We start from the raw sequence: 26,507 nt of genomic DNA on the forward strand, positions 1-26,507 counted from the left end.
CAGCTTCTGGCAAACAGAGGCTAGGGACACCATTCCTTCCCACCCTAATAGCCATTGATGGACCTATCCTCCATGAATCTATCTAGCTCCCTTTTGAACCCTGTTATAGTATTGGCCTTCACAACATCCTCTGGCAAGGAGTTCCAGAGGTTGACAGTGCATTGCATGAAAAAATACGTTCTTGTGTTTGTTTTAAACGTGTTACCTATTAATTTCATTTGGTGGCCCCTTTGTTCTTGTATTATGAGAAGGAGTAAATAACACTTCCTTATTTACTTTCTCTATACCACTCATGATTTTATAGACCTCTATCATATGGCCCCTTAGTCACCTCTTTTCTGAGCTGAAAAGTCCCAGTCTTATTAATCTCTCCTCATACAGAAGCCGTTCTATACCCCCAGTCATTTTTGTTGCCCTTTTCTGAACCTTTTCTAATTCCAATACATCTTTCTTGAGATGGGGCGACCACATCAGCACATTGTATTCAAGGTGTGGGCATACCATGGATTTATATATCTCATTTTACCAATGTGACTCCTTTATCTTACTCTTTCCATCCTACTGCATGAAGATATTGTAATCTGAGTCAGACTGTTGGGGGGGCTATTACAGATATCTGCTTGTCTCAAGTAAACATACTATGTTTCTCCTTTCATTTGGATAAGAAGCTAGAAATGCCACAAGATTTGAAGCTCTCCATGTTGGTTTTTGTGTTTATAGGTGGTGATAGACTAAGCATCCGCATTGCTTTATAGATCTCTGAAACTTCCTCATATTGTCCTTCGTGCTCTTCTTGAGGATTTCATTCAAATTCTTTTGTTTTTTAGGCAGAGAGGATATTCTCTGAAGTAAGAAGGATTGAAAACTACAGAGTTGAAGGCATGGAGATTTACTCTACAACGCTATGGCATCTTCAGAAGGATGTTGCACTTTCAGTCCTATCAAAAGATTTAACAGACATGGATAAAAATTCACCAGAGGTATCCTGTAATATATTGTGGTGGTGTATGTTGCTGTGTACGGTTATTTCCTTATCAAGGTTAAAGATGATTGAGTCAGAACAAACTCAGTAGACTCTCGTCTAATTCGGGTATATTTGTGTAACAGAACTGTCTCCTATAAAGGCTACTGGATTACCTGGTGGATCGAGGATGATGCCTGTAACCATTATAAAAAAGGCATGTCAGCCTGCATGGAACAGGCTGAAATCCATTAACCCATCAGTTACGACTTTCATTTGCATAGCCCCTTTCATCCGGAAAGATTTCCCCGTCATTTATTCACCCCGACGCATGGGAGGGAGTGCTCTCTATTAGGGAGAAAAGAGGTGTCCAGGATTGCAGGGGTTTTGTTGCCTGCTCTGCTACTATTTTAATGTCTTTCTGTAACACCCTTTTCCCTGTAGTAATATTTAATTAACTGACCACCTAAAATTTGCTAGATATCATCTAAACATGTAACGCATGACAGTCTTAAATTTGTCGATGAATCAAACAATAGGCTGTCAATAGAGGGGGCAGTTGTGACTGTACGGACCCATGGTAGTGTAAGGCTGTTATGTGCAAAATGTCCTGTCCATTTTAATGAGAACTGTAACATGCACACTTTATGTATTATTAATGTTCTTTTATTTGAATGTATAATTTTTTGTTCTTTACATTTATTAGAGTTCAGAAAAGGTAAGAACCTTTTAGCGTGTGCTTTTAGTGAGTTAGAAGACTGGGGAGAAAGGTGGAAGGTTATGGAGGATAGTAGGACAGGAGAGGTGCACATAGGCCTGGGGAGAAGAGAGGAGGAAAACAAGAACAGAAAACCTGTTCGTTGCCAGCAAGCAATTCTTCACGTGGAGAATAGTAAATGTCAAGTAAAATGTCCATTAACTGCAGCTAGAGGAGTCTGGAGATCAAAGAGAGAAATACAGCCTCCAATAATACGAGGTGGTGGTGTTGCTACTGGGGACGCTTAAGCTCTGATCCCTCCAGTCGTGATGCAGGCTGCTGTATGGGATGGGGAGTAGGGGTTTCTACTGGAATTTGCTGTCCCTGGGCGGGTTCCCCATTACTCTGCTGGAGAGAGTGAAGGGGAGATGAATCTTGACTGTAGCTGCCTCCAGCCCGCTGTTCTTGCTAGTGCTAGAGCTGAATAGCTGACTGCTTATAAGCTCCATATTGTGTAATCCCTGTAGTATTTAACTGCTGCTGACTTGCTGTGTCTCCTTGGGCTCTTGACCTCTATCCCAGTTTTCACTATGTATAAAATGCATCCAATCCTCTCTTCCTCCAAGGAATGAGACTTTAAGAATATTAGTTAAATGCTTTGAAATCCATGGAAATCATGGATGAAAGCTGTTCTATACATGTATGCATAATGCTCTAGGTAACCCATTATGTGTTTCATCCTAGCAGTGGCTGACATGTCTCACTGCTGGGATGAGGCATGCCAATACTCTAAAAACACAGCTCAATAGAAGAATACTAGTTTAAATCAATTATTTATCACCCTCATGTTGTAAAAAGGGGATTTGACAGTGACTTTGCAATGTTGCTGTTTACTAGGCGTGGTGTGCCGCAGGAAACTGTTTCAGCTTGCAACGGGAGCATGACATTGCAATCAAGTTCTTCCAGAGAGCCATTCAAGTTGATCCAAACTATGCGTATGCCTACACTCTCCTGGGGCATGAATTTGTATTAACAGAAGAACTAGACAAAGCATTAGCCTGTTTTAGAAATGCAATCAGAGTCAACCCTAGACATTATAATGCATGGTAAGTTTTCAGTATTTTTTGTTAATGAAAGCACCAAGGGAAGAAGTGTATTTTATTGTTGACTGCCTTTACATGCTGCAAGTGTTATAACATGCTGCACTCGGTTATAACAACCTGGATAATCTTTTATTTCTGCCACTTATCACATGAAAGAGTGACTCAGTCTGTTACAAGGAGAGATCTGACAACAGATATCACCATCATTGTTGCTGCTTAGTAATTAGTCTTCTTTGTTTTAAGAAAAAATGCATGTACTGCATTGCCTTATGTTCTCATGGCATCACGTACGATGCATTGTCCCACTTCCATTTGGTTAAACATTTTTGTTCACTGGCACTGCTCCATTTCTTCAGTGCTGCTCTATGCCAGCCAAGGCGGTGAATGTAAATCCTCTTAGTAGCAGATGGGGGACAGGAAAAAACAAAGTTTTTGGTGAGACTACCCTTCCAGAAGGAGGTCTCCCGATCTGCTTACCGTATTCCCATTGATTTCTTGTTCCATGGAAGGAGAAGCAACTTTACTGTTTTGGTTGGTTTTTTGTTTGTTTGTTATCTCCTTCCCCTAATTCTTGCCTTTGTCGGGATTATTTGATTTTAAAGCAGAATACATTCTTAGTGAAGAGCTTTTTTTTTTTTTTTTTTATCATTTTCCTTCTCTCTCTCTCCTTCTCCTTCTCCTCCTCTCCAGCTGCCTTGTATCCTGCATCATCCAGTTGTCAGTGTTGTTTTCAATCACTGGAAGTCTGAACATAGCTAGCTCCCAATGTAGGCAGAATTTGTCACAAAAGTTTCATGTGATTCCCGTCTGCAACTTTTTGTAGGAAAAGCATGCTATCTGGGCTAGCATAGAGGATCTTGGGGAAGCCAAATTAACAGTCAAGGAATTAGCAATTCTTTGGTTGCTTATTTATATGTATTCCACTCCCAATGTACATGAACCAGAGACTGGAATCTTTTGACTAGAAGTGTCCTTTGGCCCATGCCTGAATCTGTCCCCTAAATGCCCTGGCACCTCTCCTTCCCGAAGACATAAAAGGGTCAAGGAGGCCCAACCCTCCTCTCAATTCCTTCGGACTTCCCATGGCTCAGAGACAGAACTGCAAGCAATGTCCTTTGTTCTTGTACACTTGCATAGTTAACTTTTAGAATAGTTCTAGTATAGTTTTGATAGTGCAGTGTATGTTAAGTTTCTTTATAGGTAATGCTTTTTAGCTTTTTTTCCCCCCTTCCCTATTGTCCAGTACTCAGTTTTCATGTTAGAACAGAAATCCCCAATTTTTAAGCCTTGCACTTTGTGAGATGGCTATCCCCTTTAAGGATGGCCACTCAAAATGTTCATTTTCCTTAAGTGAGCAGCACATCATGAGTAAATATTCGATTTGTTCATTTTCAAAATGAATGAAAGCTAAAGAAGCTTGTGTGGTAAACAAGATCTGTTTGAATCTGAGCAGTCTTCCAAAAGTGCCTCAGTGACCACTGGCTCTACCACCAGTTCATGGGCTCCTACTGCTTTGATACATGCTGCAGCAGTTCTTGCTCTCAGGGAGGGGTAGGGCTCCTCACCAGTCTTTGAAAAAGCATTAGAATAGGTCACCGTCCAAGGGATCTCCTAAGAAAAAGGCATAGATATTCAGTGCTGAATGAGGTTAAGGGGTAACACAAGGCCTGTGTTTGTCCCTCTGGCACCCCAAAAGACTCCAGTGTGCATGTTGGTACCCGCTACTAAACAGCCCCTCGCAGTCGCCCACACTGTTGCCATGATATCACCTTCAGGTCTCCTGGCACCAACAGTGGTATTGGTATTGGCTTTATCAGTACCAGTCTCATAGGCACAGTCCTGGCACTGAGGGTATCTAATTTAATGTCCGAGGTACCAACTCACTCTGCTCTGAGCTTCATGGTACCAAGGGATTTGGCAGTGTCCAAATGTCCTGAGTCTCTTGTGCTTTCCTTAGCCATTAGAATTCTTACATTGCTATTGAGCTCTACTAAACTCTCAGCTGTGTGTGTGTGTGTGTGTGTGTGTACATACAATGGCAAGAGATGTCCCTAAAGAAATTACAAGGACTCCTGTTTGGTCTACTCCACCTCTAGAGAACAAGTATTTCTTCTCCCCATCAGCCTCAGCCCAGAATAGGGAGGATTCTCCTAATTACTCTCCAGTCTACCATACCTCTGACAAGGCATCTAGGGCACATGGACGTTAATGTAGGCACAGGGGTAATAGGGAGGGACATTCTTCTTAGGGACTCCCGAGGCTACTTACACAGTTTTGCCCAGGGTCCTCACTCCTAGCCTTACTGGGCTCTTTGAAGTCCTCAACACATTAGAAAGCCCACCTCCTCTACCCGCTCCAGGGTCAGATCACATTCCCCTGTAGCATCTACAAGAGTTCAACCCTGTCAGCGTCCTCCGGTCCCTCCTGCTCCAGCACTGCAACTGCAGGCCTTTGAGGAGCAACGTTGCTCTGCCGACCTAACTCCAGCTGCCATTTCTTCACTCTCACCTGATACAGCTATAGTTCTAGCTGTGCCATCACCGCTATATGATAAGACCTTTCAGGATCTCCTTAGAAGAACAGCTAGCTGAGATTATGATAGGTATCATACACAAAAAAATCTCAGAAATTATTAGACTCCTTATGTACTTTGTTACAGGAGAGATTAACATGACCAGTTAATGAAGATCTGTTTGTAACCTTAGCTGTGCCAGTTCTGACCGCATACCTCCGACACCATAGAAAGTAGATAGGTACCAAGTTCTCTTTTCAGGGTTCAAATATTTTTATAGTTGCCCTACTCCTGAGTCACTTGTCACCCCCACCCAGGAACATATAATACAACAATCAGATGTGTTCCTTATTCCATGGTCTGTTGGACTGATGTATGCTTGCTCACCAATCCCTCTGACTTTGAGGGTGTTGAGATAGTTCAGACAAGAAGCTGAATCTATGATACTAATGGCATCCGCTTGGCCCAGGCAGTTTCAGTACCAAGATGTGATGAAGCTCTCTCTGTATAGCCTCCATTAACATTGTCTCCAAGACCAGCTTCACTGTACCTCACATCCTGGCGGATGACTAAATAACCAACATGGAGTAATCTTGTTCTAAAGATGTCCAGAACATTTTGATTCACAGTAGAAGGGACTCCACAGGTCTCACAAGGCCAAGTGGAAAAGATTCATTATTTGGGTGGAGCATCATTTCCCTTTAGAGTCTGATGTTACCAGGATTAATGATCTCCTCTCGTTAAAGAGATCAGGATTCTCTTAGCTTTAAGAGCACACCTAGTGGCCATATCTGCTCACCCACTCACTGTATTCTTACATGCTGTGGAAAAGAGCCTCCTTAGTGGCAGTTGCTTCTGCTTGCCGGGTAAGTGAATTACAGGCTCTCCTGGCAGACCCACCACGGTCCCACTTAGGCCTCCTAACATCAGGTTCCTCCTTGAGTCACCAAGAGTGGAATTCATGTAGGTAAGCACTCAAAGGGGGTGGGTGGGAGGCTATTTACCTCAAAGTAACTGTGGTTGTGGTCTACATGTGTTCCAGGACCCACCTTCCTTGCCTTCTGCTACAAAGTCTTATTACCTGAATCCTATATTGATGAGGAACAGAGAGCTGATTGGCCCAGTCCCGCCCTCTGACGCCCTTGGGTGTAAGGGCACTTCATGTGCAAGCCAGTGGATACTGCTGGCCAAAAGATTCCACTTTCCAGTGCATAGTTCTTGCTTCTCTCTTTGCAGCTCTGTATACACTTTAACTTCAGATCAGATTTCCTTGTCTAAAAGTGCTTCAGCTACAGTTATTCATCTTCTAGCTGGGCAGGGTGAACTGGTGCCAAAACCCAATTGTGAATTAGTAGATGCTATAGCTAGTTTGTGAATGACGGGGTTACTCTCTGGGCTAGCGTAGTCACTAGTGCCTGGGACAGTAAAGGTATGGCTGGCATAAACTGTCTCTTGATGTCCATGGAGTGGAGCAACTCCACTTACACAAACAGTGAATTTGGCCTATTCTGTTTAGCAGAAGATAGTCGTAATTCTGCAGTAGAATTACATGACTCGGATGCCAAAATTTGAAACAATATGTTGGGTGCTGCTATGGTTACAATGTAAGTTTACCCAAACTGCTTTTGTGGAAAGGTTTATGGCTATATCTGAATCACAAGAACGTCATTGTTTGTTTCCATTGATCTAATCTGTCAGATGTGCCAAAGATCATTTTCTTCTGCCAATTCACACTTAATAATAAAGGTTGGTTTGTGATGAATCCAACCTTATCTGACAAACTTGTTTTGTCCTTGCAGGTATGGGTTGGGAATGATTTATTACAAACAGGAGAAATTCAGCCTAGCAGAAATGCATTTCCAGAAAGCACTCGATATCAATCCTCAGAGCTCAGTCTTACTCTGTCACATCGGAGTAGTAAGTAGATTGCGCTTACCGGTAATTCTATCCTTGTTGTGTTTTTAACCTGCTTTTTATTGTGTGTGCTCACAATAGAAAAAGCATATTATGGACCAAACTTTAAGCAAAGGCCCTGCCCTTCTTCCACTTGTGTGCAAAATTGCATTCACACACACATTTCTGGTTTTTGCAGCTACAGACACCCGTATTTATCCTGGAACAATGCTATCATCTGTGCCTCCATAAGTGTTTTAAAATTTACACCCTCAAAACTGGACAGTTGTGCTCATGTAGGTGATAGCATTTGTGTTCACACTTGAGCAATTTTTGCTCTTTCACATTGTGGGCACATGCACAAGTAGAATAGGGATCTGAAAATCAGTCCTCATATGCAGAGCCGGTTCCAGGGTTTTTGCCGCCCCAAGCGGAAGAAGAAGAAGGAAAAAAAAAAAAAAGCCACCATCGGTGGCAGCTCCACCGCGCCGCTTTCTTCTTCGGCGGTAATTCGGTCCTTCCCTCCTAGAGGGACCGAGACACCCACCGCCAAAGAGCCCGACCTGCCACCCCTTCCCCTTGGCCACCCCAAGCATCTGCTTGCTGAACTGGTGTCTGGAGCCGGCCCTGCTCATATGAGAAAGTTTTAAGGAATTGAGTATTCACAGAGAAAAAACGTAACTGGTAACTAGCCCATTGGTCCTCAACTGCTAGTACAAACCCTGGAACTGGCACTTGGGGCTCCCCCACTCTACCTTTTAATGAAGTTCTGTTTGGGGCCTCCTTGCTCCTCCCCATCTCCTAATCATCTATATATGTGATGACCCTTAATTCTAAGAGTAGGGATTTCTAAGCAACTTGTGTCAATTACTAGCACAATTAAATAGGGAGCAGTCGGCACAGCTGATATGGCCAAGATCTTACTGTGATTAAACTGGCATAGATGCCTGAAAATACTGAGCCATTGTTTTAGGTCTGTCCCTCTGCCGTGAAGGATTCATACAACTAGAGCAAATGCTCTGTTCTCATCTAGAAAGCTGTTTTTTATACGTTAATGATTGTTTGAGTGATGTGGGGCAGACCAGTATCATGGCGGTTGGTTATGTGGTCATCTGCTGACACTTTTCTCACTTGCAGTATGGGAACAAAGTATATAAAAGCCCTTGGTTAAGCTTTTCCTGCCCCTGATTCTGCTATGTTATGGGTTTTCGTTGCCTTTATGTTCTAGGGCCGGGGTATTGAACTAGTTCGGTGGTAAGGGCCAAATTACCATTCTGCTAGAGTCTGTGGGCTGGGAGTAAAAAGCTTACTAGCGAGAGGTAAATTGTGCAGTCTTATCTGACTCCAGAATGAGCCTCTCTATTTGAATATTGCATTTTAAAGGCACTGGATTTTGTCAAATGTATCTTTTTAGTAGTCTGGTCAGATCCTGCCTTCCCCTCGTTTCTTTGAAAAAGGAAGTCTATTAACATCATCTCTGTTCTGTTGTAGGTCCAGCATGCACTGAAAAAATCTGAAAAGGCTTTGGATACTCTAAACAAAGCCATTAACATTGATCCGAAGAACCCACTGTGCAAATTCCATAGAGCCTCTGTATTATTTGCAAATGAAAAATATAAGGTAAGACATGGATGCTAGAAACTGAAGTCTCTCTAAATTCCTTAGGGTCTGCAGCTGTCTTAATGATGATGAATTAAAAGTTAATCAAATCTTGGTTCTTATTATTTCATAATGGAAGCTATGCTTGGCTCCAAGAATATATCTCACTCTGATCACACTGGCTATGACTGTTTGAAAGACCTGCCTCTGTTCCCAGTGTAATACTGCAGCAGTTGTAGTCATCCTGGCATTAATGCGAATAGCTCCTTTATTTGAAAGGAAGCCTTCTGGTATCAGGAGGGCTACTTGACTCCAGTTAACCAAGTCCGTATTTGGTAACCACTTCAGCACCATATTAGGAGGTCTGTCCTTTATAACAGGTGTTTCTTGAGGGATAATCTTTGTGGGGTGTGTTAAAATCCTGCTGCTTTCAATTTAGGGGTGGAGGTTGTTTTTGAAGGTGATCTCTGACTAATTTAAAAAAATAGGAGTACTTGGGGCACCTTAGAGACTAACAAATTTATTTGAGCATAAGCTTTCGTGGGCTACAGCCAACTTCTTCGGATGCATAGAATGGAACATATAGTGAGGAGATATAAGAAGAGCAGGAGTACTTGTGGCACCTTAGAGACTAACAAATTTATTAGAGCATAAGCTTTCGTGGACTACAGCCCACTTCTTCGGATGCATATAGATATATAGATAGATATACACACATACAGAGAACATGAAAAGGTGGGAGTTGCCCTACCCCACTCTAAGAGGCTAATTAATTAGGATGAGCTATTATCATCCCACCTTTTCATGTTCTCTGTATGTGTATATATATCTCCTCACTATATGTTCCATTCTATGCATCCAATGAAGTGGGCTGTAGCCCACAAAAGCTTATGCTCAAATAAATTTGTTAGTCTCTAAGGTGCCACAAGTACTCCTGTTCTTTTTGCGGATACAGACTAACACAGCTGCTACTCTGAAATCTGACTAATTTAGTTTTCCACACGTGGTCTTAAAACACCTATAGACTGATAGGCACAATAACTCTAACTCTAAATGCAAAATTACAGTTGAATGCCCTCACAAGACCAAACTCTAGAACTGCTTGCATAGTTCTTCTGGAGACTATTACCTCTCCTCTCTGCCCCAAGCATGAGTCCAAGCATCCAGACACTAATGTTTCCCAAGCTCTTAACCAACAGTGAAGAGAATTACTATCAGAGTACCTGCTTATTTATCTTCTTGACTTGAACTGGAGAGATGGTGTTACATATCTTTTGTTCCAGGGACCTAGCCAGAAGCACTCGTAGCAGTAGATTAGGCAGTACAAAAATAAAAATAATTCACCATGTAACTCATGCTCATGTAAAGAACTGTTGGAGGATCAAAAAGTAGCAGTGGTAGCATCAGGCCGGGTGATGTGAGCAGAGAATCTGGGACATCCTTTTATCCGGCAAAGGGATTAAGGTTGAGTTAGTGCCATCTCTACTGGGGGGAGCCGGCAGTGCAGTAGATATTTTTGTAATGGTTGGTTTAAAAATTGTCTGCCTCTTGAGGCCCGAGATGTGTAAAATCTGTTGATGATTTGAACTTGCAAATGATATGGAGAGAACCTTATTTACAACCTTTTCTGAAATGTTGTGGTATTGATGAGTTTATACAAAGGGAGTTGCTCAGAAAAAGTGCATTAAAATTGTCCCACAAGCAACCAAAGTAGTAGGCAAACTTCTATTTCAAAGGTCTTATTATCCAGCTAATGAGAGCAAGCTGGACAGTCTGGGCCTGGTTTTCTACTGTCTTGCACTGTTCTATAGGTACTTACTATACCTGTGAGAATGAGTGTGGTGCTCTCCGTCCCATGCCACTACTTAGGCCACGTCTACACTAGTGAGCTCACAGCTGTACCGATGCAGCTGTGTCGCTGTAAGATCGTTCATGTCGTCACTCTATGCCGACAGGAGAGAGCTCTCCCATCGACATCCTAAAACCACCTCCATGAGTGGCCATAGCTATGTCGGCAGGAGAAGCTCTCCCTCTCACATAGCGCTGTCCACACCAGCGCTTCTGTCTGTGTAGCTTAGGTTGCTCACGGGGTGTGTGTGTGTGTGTGGGGGGGGGGGTGTTTCACATCCCTGAGTGACCTAAATTATACTGACAAAAGTGCTAGTGTAGACATGGCCTAAGTCTAGCTGGTGGGTCCTTATGTCCCCTTCCTGTCTTGCTTAGCTGAGGAAACAGGACCACAGTCTGGCTCATTGAGACCTTATTGTAATATACACAAGAAGAAATTACACTGATAGTGAGAACCTCCATTTTGAAGTTCCTAAATGTAGGACAATTTAAAACACTTTAAAGTTAAGGATTTTAACACAAAGTCCTGGTGTAAATTCTTAAAAATAAGATGAAGGGGAGAAATGCAACCAAAATTGGAGGAAGGTGTCCAATGGGAATAAAATAGCAAATGTAGTCTGATGCAGAAAAGATACAGAAGGTATTCCAAAAACACTTCTTTCCTAAGGAAGTACATATACAATTGCTGACGGTGCCCAGCCTTCTTCAGCCTTAGATTTTACAAGAAGGAAATTTAACTGCACAAGCAGCAATGTGCATTTAAATAATCTCTGGATTTAAAAAGATCAGACCCTTAACTTCTTTTAATGTAACCAAAATGCCATGAAATTTAGCACATTGCACTGTCTGAGCTCACCAACTGCACTCTCGTGCGGTAGCAGTCTGACAGTAGCGTCTGTTAGCCCATATTCTTCAATAGAACAGAGACTCTCCGCACTCATCCCACCGGAGACCATATCAGTGATCTGCTGTTCAGGTGTCAGAGACTTTGCACTTCTTTGAATTGCCTGATTTTTATTTATGTACTATCTTTTTTATCCTTGCTGTCACTTTACCATTACAAGTTATTTGCCCGTTGTACAGCAGTTTTTAAAAAATGATTGATTTAAATCAGACTGAGTGTAAAAGTTAGTTATGCCTTGCACCGTTAAAATGTATAAGGAACTAAATTATAAATCCTACTTGATTTTAAATTCTACTGGTAGGGTGTCTTCTCAGTTTTTTTGCTTACATTTGAATTTTAATAAACAAAGTATTGAGGGTTAAGGCATAATCCTGCAAACACTTAACTCGATACATGACTGTAAGCACATGAGTAGTCCCTTTGAAGTTAAGAGTATTCATCTGAGTAAAGTTAAACATGTGCATAAGTGTTTGCAGGATCAGAAGCTAAAATTGTATCTTTATTTAAGCTTTTTTCTTGGTAACATGAAATCTGTCACTTCAAAACAAAGCTGCTTCAGTGTTAACAGTGAAAAGTTATTTAACTTTGAATATATTAACAACATTATTGTGAACTCTCTTATATAAGTAGGTCATAATTTTAAAAACAAGAGCCTAAAAGCCAATAGTTAGACATCTAAGGGGGGAATTTCCAAAAGCACCCTAAGTGGTTAGGAACACAAGTCTCATTGACTTCAAACTGTAAAACTTAATGGCAGAGTGTAGCCTAGTGAAAGCATTTATTTTTCTTGATTTGTGGAAGCTCAGTATATTGGAGGGGGAGTTGGTTGCAAATATAATCTGGGCTATTTGCCTATTAATTTGGTGTTTGCATTTGTGTTCTCATGGTAAGGATCTCAATGAAGCCCTGGAGTTATTTTTTTCAGCACAGATGAACATTCTAAGTGTGAAACTAATTAGTTTAGTTTAAAAATGGAAAATCTGAAATTCTTCTACCAAGTAGGAAACTAACTAAAGATACCCAAAACAATCACTCCAGTGATTTAAAACCATATCAAATTGGAAGAAAAAAATCATTATTTACATTTGATTGTGCAATGGTTGTTCAGAGGAAAGTAGCATCTGAGGTTTCTATATGGTTAACAAGATGGATTCCAAAAAAAAACATGAATTAACTGTTTGTTTTTTAATTAACCAGTTTATTATGATGTAATAAAAGTGGAGTGATGCAGATACTGGCTCAAACTTACTGGGAAAACCATTTAACTTTTTTTCCCCCCTCTTTTAGTCTGCTTTACAAGAACTTGAAGAACTGAAACAGATTGTTCCCAAAGAGTCTCTTGTTTACTTCTTAATAGGAAAGGTAAAAACTGAACATAGTTCTATGAAATATAGCTGTGATCATAAGTACCTGTGATTTCCTTTGTTGCTGAGAAACAAGCCTAAGTACTAGTTTTCTCACTATCATGAAGCTGCTTCCAGTTTGGACAGGGTTCTGAAAATTCCCACAGTGCCATGTATGCCTCACCACATATAAACTGGCAACTGCATTTGAGATTAGTTCTTGATCAAAATGGGTTGTTTGAGCTTGTCCTAGTAGAGCTCTATTTCTGAAAGAATTACTTCTGTTGTTGGAGCCTGAAGCCTGATTTCACCATGCCACCAGCATCCTTTATCCCCACCATAACTGCACCACTGTTGTTTAACCTTGAAGGACAGTGTATTCTAAGGACTATGGAACAGATCGATACAAAAATACCTGTATGAAAACAGGTGCATGATTTTCTGTGCATACCTGCTGCACCTTCCCTTGAAAATGTGACTCTAAAAGTACAGAGATTTGCTCAATACAATAATGGTGCAGAAATAGTGTGCTGGATAGAATCCTACCTCATCTGAGGATAGAGCCCTATCTCAACTCATGTCGTCATCTTAGACATACATTTATAGAAACCTATTGTAATCACATTCTAGTCTGTTATATCAGAAATGCTGAACAAGGAACGCCTGCAAAATAGTATAGGGTGTAAAACACCTACACGGGGCAGGCAGGACTTCTGTTTCATCTAAAGATCCCTACACAACAACTACACGGAACCAGGTTATTTTGGAAGAATGAAAAGTTGAATCCGCCTTATTGAGATTTGAACCTCTGGATATTGGGAGTCTAGGGGTTTTCAAATCTAGTGCTTAACCCACTAAGCCGCACAGTAACACCACTAACAAAGTCCACCTCCTGCAACTTCCCACCCTATTCATTTATGTTGCTCATTTTGGACCTGCTGTAGTGTTCCCTAATTGGGCCTTGGATGTTTGAGAGAAGTCAATTTCCATCTCCTTTTTAGTACATTTTATTTCTAATTAAATGAAAACTCATGTCTTCACATTTCAGTGTATTAATATTCAGAATGTTGAACTGAGCGAAATGGATGCAGTTTTCTTTTACATTCACTGTTAGTTTTGTCTTGCAGAGATTTCCATTTCCGGTGGTTCAGAGCTATATCGTGCCCTCTGTGCCTTATGTTCTAACTCCAGATAGACTAAAGCATAAAACCTTCCTTCTGAAAGGTTTAATGATGGCAATAGCATAAAGGGATTGCTGCCTAAAGGGCTTGGGGTGGGGGGGGTTCACTTTTGTGTTCCTAAGACAAACCTATTTTAAATGAAAAGAAAAAGATGCTTGTGAAAGAAGACTGGCTAATAGCTCTGGTAGTAGAAGTCCTCTCTTGATGAAGAATATACAGCATGGGCAGTAGCAATGCCACCCACCAATGTGCCTCAGCCCTGTTCTGCAGAGCCTTAAGAGGATCACCTGAGACTACTTCTGGCGTGAAAACTAGGAAGTGGACTGAGACATATTCATTTCACATAGAGCACCAAGTAGCCATTAAATGGTGGTGTCTTTTGGTCATTGCCAATCTGGAATGGGTTCTATCCAGTCCCCAAGAGCCGTGACAGGCTCTGTATCAGAGTTCTTTGAGACATTCAGTTCCTTCCTGGACCGCTTACAATGCATGCTAATGTCCCATTCATCCAGCAGTCTTTCGCATGACAGTAGGAATTATGAATACCACTTAAAAATAACTATTGGCTACAAGCCAGTGTTGGATAAAATGATATCAAGTAGCAACTTAATGGAAAATGTAGTGTTAATGTTTTTATTTTTAGGTTTATAAAAAACTGGGTCAAACTCATCTGGCCCTTATGAATTTCTCGTGGGCAATGGATTTAGATCCTAAAGGAGCCAACAACCAGATCAAAGAGGCCATTGATAAACGTTACCTTCCAGATGATGAGGAACCGATAACTCAAGAAGAGCAGATCAGCGAATGTTATCCATATGAATCAGGTTTGTATTTCCAGATCAAAATCCAAATTAACTGGTTTTCTAGTAGAAAGATTTTATGTTCCTCAGTAAAGCAGAAGCCCGGACTATAACTGCTTACCTATTTGCACAGCAAGAGGCGACTCCAACAATTCTCTTACTGGGTCTAGCTGGGTCTACTTGTAATAAGCACTTAGTGAAAGATTGTTGGATTTCTTGAGAGATTAGGTATTTAATATTAATATAAGGACTAAACTTTGCAGGACCAGGACCTAATAAACTGTTATAAGATATGACTTATATAAATACTGTTAATACTTATTACGAGATAATTATACACCCTGCAACCTGAACTTTCTAGTAAAGGGGCATCTAATCCTTCAGGTATCTGAAGGGTGTAACGAGCAAGGAAATAATGGACTTCTTCAAGGGCTCAGAGCAGCATAAGTGTAATGAGATAACTTAAGCAAAGGAAAACTTGGGTTCGATGTCAAGAGAAAATACCCCTAATAGTGAGATTTGTTAGACCTTGGAATTCTCTCTCGAGGAAAGTTGTAGAAGCCCTGTCGTTTGAAACTAAGCAAAATAAAGCACTAAAAAAATACACCAGAGGGAATGGCCTAAATCTTTCTCATCTAACTTTTTATATAGAAGTATGGATGGTCATAAATATTGATGAGCTTGACATGAACTAGAAAATGGATGGATAGACTGTTGCAAAAGAACCGTTTTGTTTTCTTCATTAGGCAAAAACGATACTATAGAACTTCAAATTGTTATAGTCCATTGTAAAATTGTGTTGAAAACTTTATCAGATGTATTGCTGGTGTGTATCCCATTGATTTCAGTAACCCCTTCCAGTAAAACCATAGCATCTTGTTTTTTAACATGCTTTTTATTTCCTGAAATGGTAAATGTTTTTTTTGTTCTTCTGTCTAAACTCATCTAAACGTTCTAGTATAGAGTTCATCTACACCCAGCAGATGGAGACAGAGCACTTACACTTTTGAGAGGTGACTGCAGCTTCTGGAAATAAGCACCATAGAAATTTTGTACTAGGATCCTTTTTAAATTTTTGATTTTTTTTTTTTTTTTTAATAGAAGCTTGAATTCACCAGACATTACTTAAAGCCTTCCAAATGTAAACCAGTGCAATCCCCCTGACTCTGCAGACAGACTGAAAAAGATACCTCAAAGGTCTAAACTGCCAAGTGACCATTTTAGCATGTGGTGAGCCTATTGTAGAGGCAGCATAGACTTTTTAAAACATGTTGGCTAACACATTCTAACACACCTTTAAGTCCCCATCTAGGCAAGGTTCTGAAAGTAAGCTTTCAGAAAGGGACCGTGTCTGTCTTCTGGGAAGTGCCCAGCCTTCTTCTGGGCATTATGAAGGACAACTATTTTCCTTGGCATCAAAACACTTGGAAATTCAGATAAATACTTTCATAGTCTAAACTGTGCTACCTAAAATGTACCTTTAAGCACTACAGGTAGGCACAATCAACCTGCTTAGAAAGTGACTATCTCCTTGAGCTATTTATCTTGCTTTACTGCAAATTTTAACAAGGACAGAACTTGTTGAGAGCTGCTTCTTACCAGATGAACATTCATTTTGCTTTGCTGATCACCGTGAATATGGGGGGGGGGAGTGGGGAGGAGGGGTTAGATGCATTTCCTTACCATGCTCTGGACGGTGCCAGTGTACAAACTGAATGAGGGCAGAGTAGGTACAGTATCTGCAAATAACTGATTTTTACATTTAAAGTCTGTATAAGCCTGCATTTCTGAGTCTTTTACTAGCGTCCGTTCTTTTGCTGTAAACTTCACTCTGTCACTTGCAGCATGGGGGCTCAGAGTATGGCAGTAAAACCTGTTTCCATCCTGTTTTAATTTCACTATCTCTGAACACTTTACCATTGTAAATACTAAGTAGTCCTTAAACATTACAAGCTATCAATCTCTTTGGGGCAGGGCAGGTAGGTATATCAGTCTGGCCTTCCCCGTTCACTTTATAATGGGATCAGATCTTACTCAGTCTCTCTCCTAGCTCATTGACAGGAGGTGGTTAAGAAGGCTTTAAAATAATGAGGGTGCTTGTTTTTGCAAGATGCACATCATGTTGATTCCCTTCTCAGCTCTTTTATTTAGATCTCGTTAGGCTGGCGTGGGTCACTGGAGGGGAGAGTGAAAAGAACTGGTTTTGAAGAGGAGAGAGGCCGTGTGGCATACGGGATTAGAAAAGACAATCCAGGGATGGGGGGCAGTGTGGGGGAAAGTTACTGGGGAGGAGGGAGTGTGGAACCCTCTATATTTATAAGCTATGATAGAGCCTTGTTGCCACTGTTTTCTAATATGGTGGACTTGCTTATGTAAAATGTGCATGTCTTCTACCAAAGAGCCTAATCCCTTGTTTGTGTTTTAAAGTTGGCACAGATGAATCCCAAGAGAGCAGCATGACGGATGCAGATGACACGCAACTCCATGCAGTTGAAAGTGATGAATTTTAACCTCCGAAAGCCAGTATCTGAGCTTGGATGTGTGATTGGTACTGTTGTGTTCTCCCCTTCCTTCACGTACTGGGTCTTCACATCACTGAGCCAGCATTGTCATTATTCTCCACTGACACCATGAGTGCACCACTCATCCGATTTTAAACATACACCGAATTAATGGCAGTGCGATGTTTAGCTGCTACTGAGACTGACTAGTTGGCTCTTGTACCTTTATGAAATGACTCTGAGGAGGAAAAAAACATATTTTTTTTCCAACTCCTCCTTTGTTGGAAAGCTATCATGGAAGAAAGACTTGTGGTTTGCTCTAAGTGAGCCGATAGATGTGGGAATAGAACAAGAAACTGCTTCCTTAGTACTTTCTCCAGAAACATGTCTTAGTTTGATTCTTTCTTGGTAAGCAGAGTGCTGAACTTCCATTTCCAAGTTACTCAAAGACAGCGTTAAGTGTAGGATGGGACAGGTTACAAACTTTTGCATATTATAGTGTAACTTAAATGCCAGGGAATGTAAATGACCTTAAAGCCACAGTGTCTCCAGTGAACAAAATACAGTGCACATGCTCGGGATTCAGAGTGTGTGTCAAAATATAAAACATATCCGGTGTCCCTACTTAGGGTAAACTTGTTCTTAGCCAGAGGAGCACGTTGCACCATAGCAGCTATTACAGAACGCTTTAATATTCTAGCCAAGAGTTAATTGATTCATCTAATTTCCAAAATGTCAATTGTTGTCTACTTAGTACTTCAGCGAACCAAGTCATTAATGTGTTGCCTCTTCTTCAGGTGCCCCTTGGATTCGGTTCTGATGCTCAGAGAATAAAAAGTTTATTGTAAGAGCAAAATAAAGAGACATGTAGATAAAATTGTAATGTTGAAAGGATAAAAGTAATATAAGCCACAGTGACAACTTGTTTCTAAGTAGATAAAGAAGCCAGGAAGACAGCGTAAGCCTTAACACAATCAGAACCTTACAGTAAGATGTATCAAATATTTGTCTAAGACAGTATCCTTTTAAAACTTATTTTGTAAAGTGTTGTCTGAGCAGGATGCAAAAATGTGCAATTATCTTTTTTTATCCATTCTTTAAGATACTTGGAGAAAATTCTCACTCTATCTCTGTAGGAATTGAGTGCCCTGGAGGCTGTTTCTGTGAGAAGAAAGCGAGGCTATATTAAAGAATCCAAAATTCTCTTTCTCTGTAGCGCTCTGCAACAAAGATTGGTGCCCTTAATGCAGTGACCGTAAAGAAAGTGTATGATATCATAACCGTTTTTTAAAGAGCAAATTATGCACAATAAATTGGGAATGATTCAAATTTCACAGCAACATATTTGTTGTGATCAGTCTTAAAATTTGTTCTGTTCCTTTCCTTTTAATGAATATTGTTTTTAGAAGACCTTTAGTTACCATTAGTAGAACTTTAATTTTTTTTTAAATATATATATATATATATTTTTTTTAGTGTCCTTGTCCTAGATTAGGTACAAACATGTCCTATCACGCCTACTGTTTGGTTGTGAGAAGCATTTTTTACCGTAAGGAGAAAAAAATTCAAAACACCTGCACAAAAAAATCTCATTCTCCATTATTCTGAAGTGGGTAGACAAGCAGTGAAAATACGCTGAATTCCAGTCCTAGTGAAAATCTCTAAAACATGGGAGGTGATATTGGATGAAGCTTTGTGCTTTTGTCAATACTGTAAATCTGTTTATTGCTGAAAATGGACTCAATCTCATTCTAAATCATGCAAGTGTTTCAGCTGAGTAAAGAGTGCACTAGATGCAAGATTTCTTTGGTGCTAGAGAAGTATTGCAGTTAGGCTCTTGCATGATAAACCAGCCCTTAAAAGAAAAACACCAGGGTTGAAATTCCCCAAAGGAATTGTACTATAGTAAAGTATCCTCACCTGCTGTTCACATGTAGTATTTATAAAGTTACCTATATCTGCATGGTTTTCTTTCTTCTCCCTCCCAGTCTTAAAGCAGCTATAGCACTCCAAGATTCGCACCTCCGTAATAGGGTTTCCACAAGAGTGAGTTACAAAGAAATAACACATTGTACAATCTGGAGTTAGTCTGTGTGAATATTAGCTACACAGTATAATTGGCTACCTTTTGGTAGTTGAAGTTTACATTCTCTAAACAAAAAGCAGGAGTCTCTCTCTCTCTCTCCCCATGCCCCATCTACTTGAGAGCTGGAAAATTATGGTTCTTGCTGACAAGGTTTTAGGCCCCAAATTTGACTTAGTTTTATTCCTTGTCTGTTTTCAAAGCGCATGTGCTAATTTGGGGATTTTCCTGAAACAAATGCTGCTTGTTTATTTGGGGGCCAGAGATGGAAACTAGCAAATCCCCCATATGGGAAAAAATACCTTGAATTTCCTTTATAGCCGTTTAATTTTTAAAACAATTTTGTTCTTTAAAAGTTGTAAACTGTTATATTGGAATTCATTTTTAAATACCCGGCAAAGGGCTCTTATCTCAGATAAGATTTTTAAAAGGATGCAAATTCTAAACTGAACATTTGTGCTCAAAATATTAAATTGTCCCCTGCTTTAGATGTACGTCATCACCTACATTTTATTTTTCTCAAGAATTGCAAGTTACGTTTAAACCATGCTGCTATTTTACCTTCTTAAAAAAAAAAAACCACATGAAAACCATTATTTTAATCAATCTACTTATCTGCTCTTTGAGGGGCGAGGGAGGCGAAATGTGAAGGCGCTCTGACACCCAAACTAGAGCAAATGTGTTCACTGAAGAATTCGGGGACTGTCATTTATTAATACAAAAACATGAAAAAATGCAAAGCGTGGGTGTGGTGTGTACTATTTGCATTGAAACAATGTAATTTTTGTCTTTTTTCCTTTTTTTGCTTTTCCTGACTTATTTCATAAATTGTACAGTCTTAGAAAAAAGTCTTTTCTGTTAATATATTTGCAATTCATTAAAGGATGTGGAAATCCAAATAAACTACTTTTAAAAACAGTTTTATGATCAGATGCTTGATGTATGGATCCCTCCATCTCCTCCCCCCCCCCCTCCCCGAGAAGCGGATGAGTTGCTCACTTAGGGACCAGTCCTACAAGCACACTCTCCTTATTGACTTCAGTGGGATTTCTCACATGTGAAGTGTTTTCAGGGTTGGGGCTTAACTGTGGCTGCTTTTGTGTGCTGCTGGTTGACCTACTAGGCTGGAATAACGGAAACTGAGTTGTTTTTCTTCTTGATGGATTTGGCACTCTGTGACAGCCTTTTTAAGCACAAAACCAGTACAAGCGGCATTGTGAGTTCTGCACAAATGCATATGCACGCACACTCCTCACCTCTGTCCCAGAAGGATCAACTGTGGGATGTTGATCGTGTTGTCCATTCAGTCCTTGACCTGTCTGAAGAGTTAGGTGGGTGTGGGGTTTTTTTTGTTTGTTTGTTTTTTTGGGGGGGGGGGGTTGGTTTGTTTAATGGAAACCATCTGCAAGTACTTGGCAGTGGAACTTTCATAACAGTGAATGTACTTGTTTACTGAGATTTAAACAATCTATACTTACCAGATCTATTGGGTAATGGACACTACTAGGTGCCTTCATGACAGAAGACAAGATCAAGAGAGACCTTTTGGCTCTTGACACACCAGCGTGTGCTGCTTACAGGGCTGGTATATTCTCTGGTGACTAAGGGTCGCAATAGTGGGGTGAAATTTTGACACTGACTTCTTCTCCAGCCACAATATTAACATAGCAATCATTTGGTGCGAGGAAAGAGGAGAAATAATATATCTATATATGAGAAAAGGTAGTCCAGACCAAAATACCAAATAGCCCCCTAAAATCACCCATTCACTGATGCCAGGCTTTGAAACCATGTGAAAGACCCACATGGAGAAGGGGGAAGTGACTACCCTAAGAGCTGTGAAATGCACAAAGAAAATCCTGAAATATTTCTCATCTTTCCATTTTGGTAACCTGAGGTTTGTTACAACAATATGTAACACCTTCAGACAAGTCATCTTTTTTTTAAATTGGCTGTTCCTTTAATTTGAGGCAACTTTAAATTGTATAGGAGGTTTTATTTTACCTCTGCTCTGATGCAAAATACAGACAAAAATGTAAAGGCTCCAAGCCTTCCTCTCCTTTGTTTTCCCATCTGATACGCTAGAGCCGTCTGTGGTTGATAGGGAACAAATTCTGTACTCTGCTCCCATTGACACTATTACATATTGACTTTGGCACAAGACTATTCAAACCTGCAAAACTATTGTTTAGTGTTTGCAGACAAAATATGTTTAAATACTGCATTGTAGATACCAGCCTTATAATACAAGTAAGGATTTTGTTTCCAGAGGAGTATTTGAATCTGAAGCAGACTACTTATTGGGCAGCACTGGGAAAAGTCCTAGCTGAAATTAAATGAACAATAGTATTGAACTTTTGTAGCAAAAAAAGCAAGATTTTGCTTTCCATATTCACTTGTAATAACTTAAGAATTTGCATACTGGATCTAACCACTATCCCAACACCAAAAGTGGCCAGTAACAAATGCTTCAAAGGAAGGTGCAAATATATACCATAATGGACAATTATGTTCCTATCCGAGATACCTTGACTGTTGGCTCCATTTTCTGCTCTGTTAACATCTGAACTAAAATGGAGCTTAAAATTAGACAAAAGTCAGCTGTAAAACAAAACTAACACTTTCCTTGTGACAAGGTGGGTAAGGTAATATCTTTTATTGGATCAACTTCTGTTGGTCTGAGAGAAGCTTTTGAGTGGCACAGAGCTCTGGACTATCCTGGGACCAACATGGCTGCAACTATACTACATAAAACTTTTCCTTGTATACAACTTACCCAAGCAAAGTTTCCAGCTGAAACTATTAACCATAGCCAGGCTATATTCACTATTCCACTTACTAGGTTCTTGCCACAAAGTCACTTCTGACTTTCAGTAGCTGCATCCAACTACTTCACAGAGACCTTGCATTTCTCTGCCTACTCTGCCAAACCATGCCTACTGCGGCTTTAAAAGAAAGTCCCTGTCCCCAAATGCTCATTGGCTCTCTTTGTTGTGTGTATGTACAGCACACGGCACAACAAGATCCTGCTCCATGAGTGCAGCTCTTAGGTACTACCCGACACCAATAACAATAGTTGCTATAGGTCACAGTTAGAGGTAAAGATACCCACTACAGGTATGTAATGTAAATCATGGGATTTGCTTCAAGACACAGCCATGCAATGAAAAGGATTAGAAAATAAAAACAGAAGGGGCTTTTCTTTAGTGTTTGTATTGGTCTAAATTTCAAAGCCATGATCCTGCACCATTCTCTACAATGAAAGTAGGATTGGACCTTAAGACTTATAACTGCATTCACTTGTCCTCCCACAGAATAAATAAATACCCTCCTTTCATTTGTTTCTGTTGTCTCTAATCTCTCTATTTCTTTCCTAACATATACTTGAACCTCCAGGCTCATGCAAGTGAATGCCTTCCGGCTTCCGCCATCTCAATTTATCATTCCTGTATAAGGAACTGTGCTAGAGTAGAGACAAGAAGTGGGTGGGGAGCTGTTCATTCTATCCCAGGGTCACTTGCTGGGTGACGTTGGGCAAGTCACAATTTGTGTGCCTTAGTTTCCTCAACTCTAACACTGGGGATGACCGCTATTTGCATATTCCCTAGGGCTGATTATCAAGTTTTTATTGATTGTGTGTAAAGTGCTTTAAGAGTTTCCACTGGAAACTCCTGAAGAAAGCAAACTATTCATAAAATTGGATTATTAAAATGGAATAATTAACATTCTTAGACCAATCACAGAAATATTGTGCAATTTGGGACTTTGGTGTATGCATTGTTTGATATCAATGAGATTACAAATATCATCAGATGACCAGTAATCTGTACAGCCTTTACAAAGAGATTGTACCTGGTTCTACCTTTTGATTTATTGCTCCTCCTGAGAATAATTTCTGATACTGCATTGTCTTCTCACCTGCTGTAATTGAGTCCACTCCAAGTGAGAGATACTTTAAGGGATAATGTTACACAGGATGTCAGAGTCTTGCCTCTGTGCTGTTCAAACTATACTTTTGTATTATGGTAGCACCTAGAAGTTCTAAATTAGATTGAGACCCCTTTGTGATCAGTACTGTGCAAACCCCTAGTGAGAGACCATCTCCGCCCCGAAGAGCTTACAGACAAAGGGGGGGAGAGAGAACAGGCACGAGAGAGGTGAAGTGACTCAGCTGTGGTCATCCAGCAGGTCAGTGGCAGAGCTGTGAATAGACCAACCATGTTGCCTCACCAAAGCACTAGACAGGGGATGGGATGGGAAGTTGGAACTAGAATGTCTTGTGCCTGTTGAGATCAGATGATTCTGGAATGTCCCATGGCAGTTAGCCTGGGTGGTGCGAGAGGGACTGAGGCTTGTGCAGCCCCTACATAAGGAGGAGAGATGGAAGGCTAATGGGGAGTGACGTGAAATGTCAGAAGAACCCCAGTTAAGGATGGGAGTATGAGATGAAGGCAGGGAGCAAAAGAGGAACCAAAGGAGACAACGAAAAAATTAAGATAGAAGAATTCACCCAGAAAGTTGCAAGCTCTGGGTAACTCTCTTACCTGCCCATCTCCATCATTGATTTGTATTACTCTAGTGCCTAGGAGCCTTACTCATGGATCAGGACCCCATTGTGCTAGGCGCTGTACAAACACAACAAAAAGACAGTCCCTGTCCCAAAGAGTTTCCAATGTAAGTATTTCTAAATGCATCGTTCTGGTATATTTTCCTCCCCATTGAGTTAATTCTTGTCTGAGACAGTGCTGTTGAGAGGTACAGTACATGGCATCTGCCTGGTTTGGCCTTGTGGGGGGTGATCAGGGTGGCCGCCCTGGCAGCCAGCTTTTGGGGGAGTGGTGTGTGTGGGTGTCACATTGCTTTGCCACCCTGAGTGGGAAAACACCTAGGAGGCCTGGGCTTCAGAGGGTGACAGTCAGAGCGCTTGCGATATCTATGTAGCAGGGGCCGGTGAGTCAGTTTGTTGGCCATGAATATCCAAATAGGTTATCTCAAGTCTCCTGTCATGTAGCTGGCAGGAACAGGTCACTGTAGACACTTGGTGGACAATGAACAATGCACCCAATGACAGGAGGCAGGTGCCTATATGGGGGCCTGGGTAGTTCTGTGCTTTCTAACATGGGCAGGCAGCTGAGAGTATCGTCCTTGTGAGTATGCTGCAGTGCCTATACTTCAGGAACCCCGAGTGAGACCAGGGATATCAAGTTAAAACCACACCATTACTAGGGTGACCAGACAGCAAGTGTGAAAAATCGGGACAGGGGCTGGGGGGTAATAGGAGCTTATATAAGAAAAAGCCCCAAATATCGTGACTGTCCCTATAAAATCGGGACATCTGGTCACCCTAACCATTAGGTACAATGACAAGAAGTCTCCTACAGACTCTGAGCATACAGACTCCATGTGTGTCTGCTACACCCGCAGCCTCTTACACTGGGAGGCCTTCTTGTGATTACACATGACTAATCTTAAAGAGACAGTACACAATATTACTACATGCATCGCCTTCATTCTATTCCCATTGAGAATTGGCATCACTTTGACAGCAACAATGAATGTCACTAGATTACAAAAATCATAATATATAGTAGACACAGTGTTGGAGACAATCCAAGTGGCGATAACACTTGGTAAACCGCAGCAATTCTGGAGAATAATCTTCCTGACATCTGAGGCTACGGCTACACTGTCATGGGTGCCCAAAACTTGTATGGGGCTTCTCCATCCTGCAGGGCTGGCTTCTACACTTGAGCATACGTGTATCAAATAATGCAGAAAGGAAAGCGATACAAATATAATATCGGGATGGCAAAGTTTAGATGCTAGCTATGAGAGTCCACAGTTATGTTCAATGAGGGAGAACAGGATGAGTTACAGAGGGACCGAGAACCTGTTCCTTTCTCTGGCTCTTCAAGCAGCCAGGAGACGTTGGAAGGGATGGAATGTTAGGGTCAGAAAGTTCTGTGGCAGTTGGGACCAGCAGGTTCCATGGCCATTGGGAGCCGACGGGCGGCGAAGGTTCCGTGGCAGTTGGGACCAGCAGGTTCCGTGGCCATTGGGAGCCGACGGGCGGCGAAGGTTCCGTGGCAGTTGGGAGCAGAAGGTTCCGTGGCCATTGGGAGCAGACGGGTGGTGAAGGTTCCGTGGCAGTTGGGAGCAGAAGGTTCCATGGCAGTTGGGACCAGCAGGTTCCGTGGCCATTGGGAGCCTACGGGCGGCGAAGGTTCCGTGGCAGTTGGGAGCAGAAGGATTGAGATGGCTCCGGCCCATGTTGGCCAGGAACAGAAGGCCCAAGATGGTTCCGTGGCAGCTGGGAACACACACTTTCAGAATGTCCCGGAGCTGTTGGTAAGCGGATGGGGGCAGTGACAGCAGCAGGCCACTCTCCTGCCCTTGCAAAGGAGGAGATAGAAGGTGAGCAGCCAGGGAGGCTAACGGGCCACTGGGTAAAGTCGGTGAGAAGAGCCCTGTGGCAGACAAGAGCATGAGGCAAAGAGAGGGAAAGGGAGGGAGCAAGGAGAAAGATGGAGAAATGGACTGAGGAATGCCACCCCCTGAAAGATAAGGGGGCTCTGAGTTATCTCATTGCCCTGGTTGGGGGAGGGCTGAAGTGCTGCCTCAACTTTCTTTTTTTACATATAAAAATAACTCCGTTTCCTCCTCACCCCCCCATAAATTCCATTATTTCTAGCTGCTGTGAACAGAAGTCGCACTCGCAGGGCCCAGATCCTGGCTGTTGCTGCTTTGCAAAGTTGGCAGAGCTGGGTGGCTGAGGATTCCCCTAGCATGGCGCAATGCCTGTGTAGCACAGAGCCTGCGTTAAAGAAAATGCCCATTAAACTGAGGTGTGCACATTCGAAACAATGGGTCTGAAGATGAAACCTGCGAGTCACTGGTCCAGGCTGGGCTCTGCAGACTGCTTGCCTGTTTTGTTCTGCCTCCACAGCCGCCTTGTGATCCTTCCGCTAAAGACACTTTACCTCCGAAATGTGCTTGTAAAGGCTGTTTGAGGTTTTGCAGTCTTGCTGATACTTTGAAGCCCAGTCTCCCCATCCAAAAGGTCATTCTTAAGGGGGCCTCCT

At 41.5% G+C, this 26,507-nt stretch overlaps 1 protein-coding gene across 4 annotated transcripts in view; it reads left to right on the plus strand.

The window, feature by feature from the left end:
- The window catches only part of CDC27 (cell division cycle 27), a 54,314-nt gene extending 33,971 nt beyond the window's left edge, over positions 1 to 20,343 (plus strand). For all 4 annotated transcript variants that reach the window (XM_054014201.1, XM_054014202.1, XM_054014203.1 and 1 more), the window contains exons 13-19: positions 828 to 980; positions 2,556 to 2,764; positions 7,073 to 7,190; positions 8,658 to 8,786; positions 12,805 to 12,879; positions 14,685 to 14,865; positions 17,269 to 20,343. In XM_054014201.1, coding sequence (XP_053870176.1) covers positions 828 to 980; positions 2,556 to 2,764; positions 7,073 to 7,190; positions 8,658 to 8,786; positions 12,805 to 12,879; positions 14,685 to 14,865; positions 17,269 to 17,351 — 948 coding nt within the window. In that variant the 3' untranslated portion in view covers positions 17,352 to 20,343. The remainder of the gene's footprint in view (positions 1 to 827; positions 981 to 2,555; positions 2,765 to 7,072; positions 7,191 to 8,657; positions 8,787 to 12,804; positions 12,880 to 14,684; positions 14,866 to 17,268) is intronic.
- Positions 20,344 to 26,507: the final 6,164 nt, after the last annotated feature.

The sequence above is a fragment of the Malaclemys terrapin genome, chromosome 25, assembly GCF_027887155.1.
Source record: "Malaclemys terrapin pileata isolate rMalTer1 chromosome 25, rMalTer1.hap1, whole genome shotgun sequence".
Classification (NCBI taxonomy): domain Eukaryota; kingdom Metazoa; phylum Chordata; order Testudines; family Emydidae; genus Malaclemys; species Malaclemys terrapin.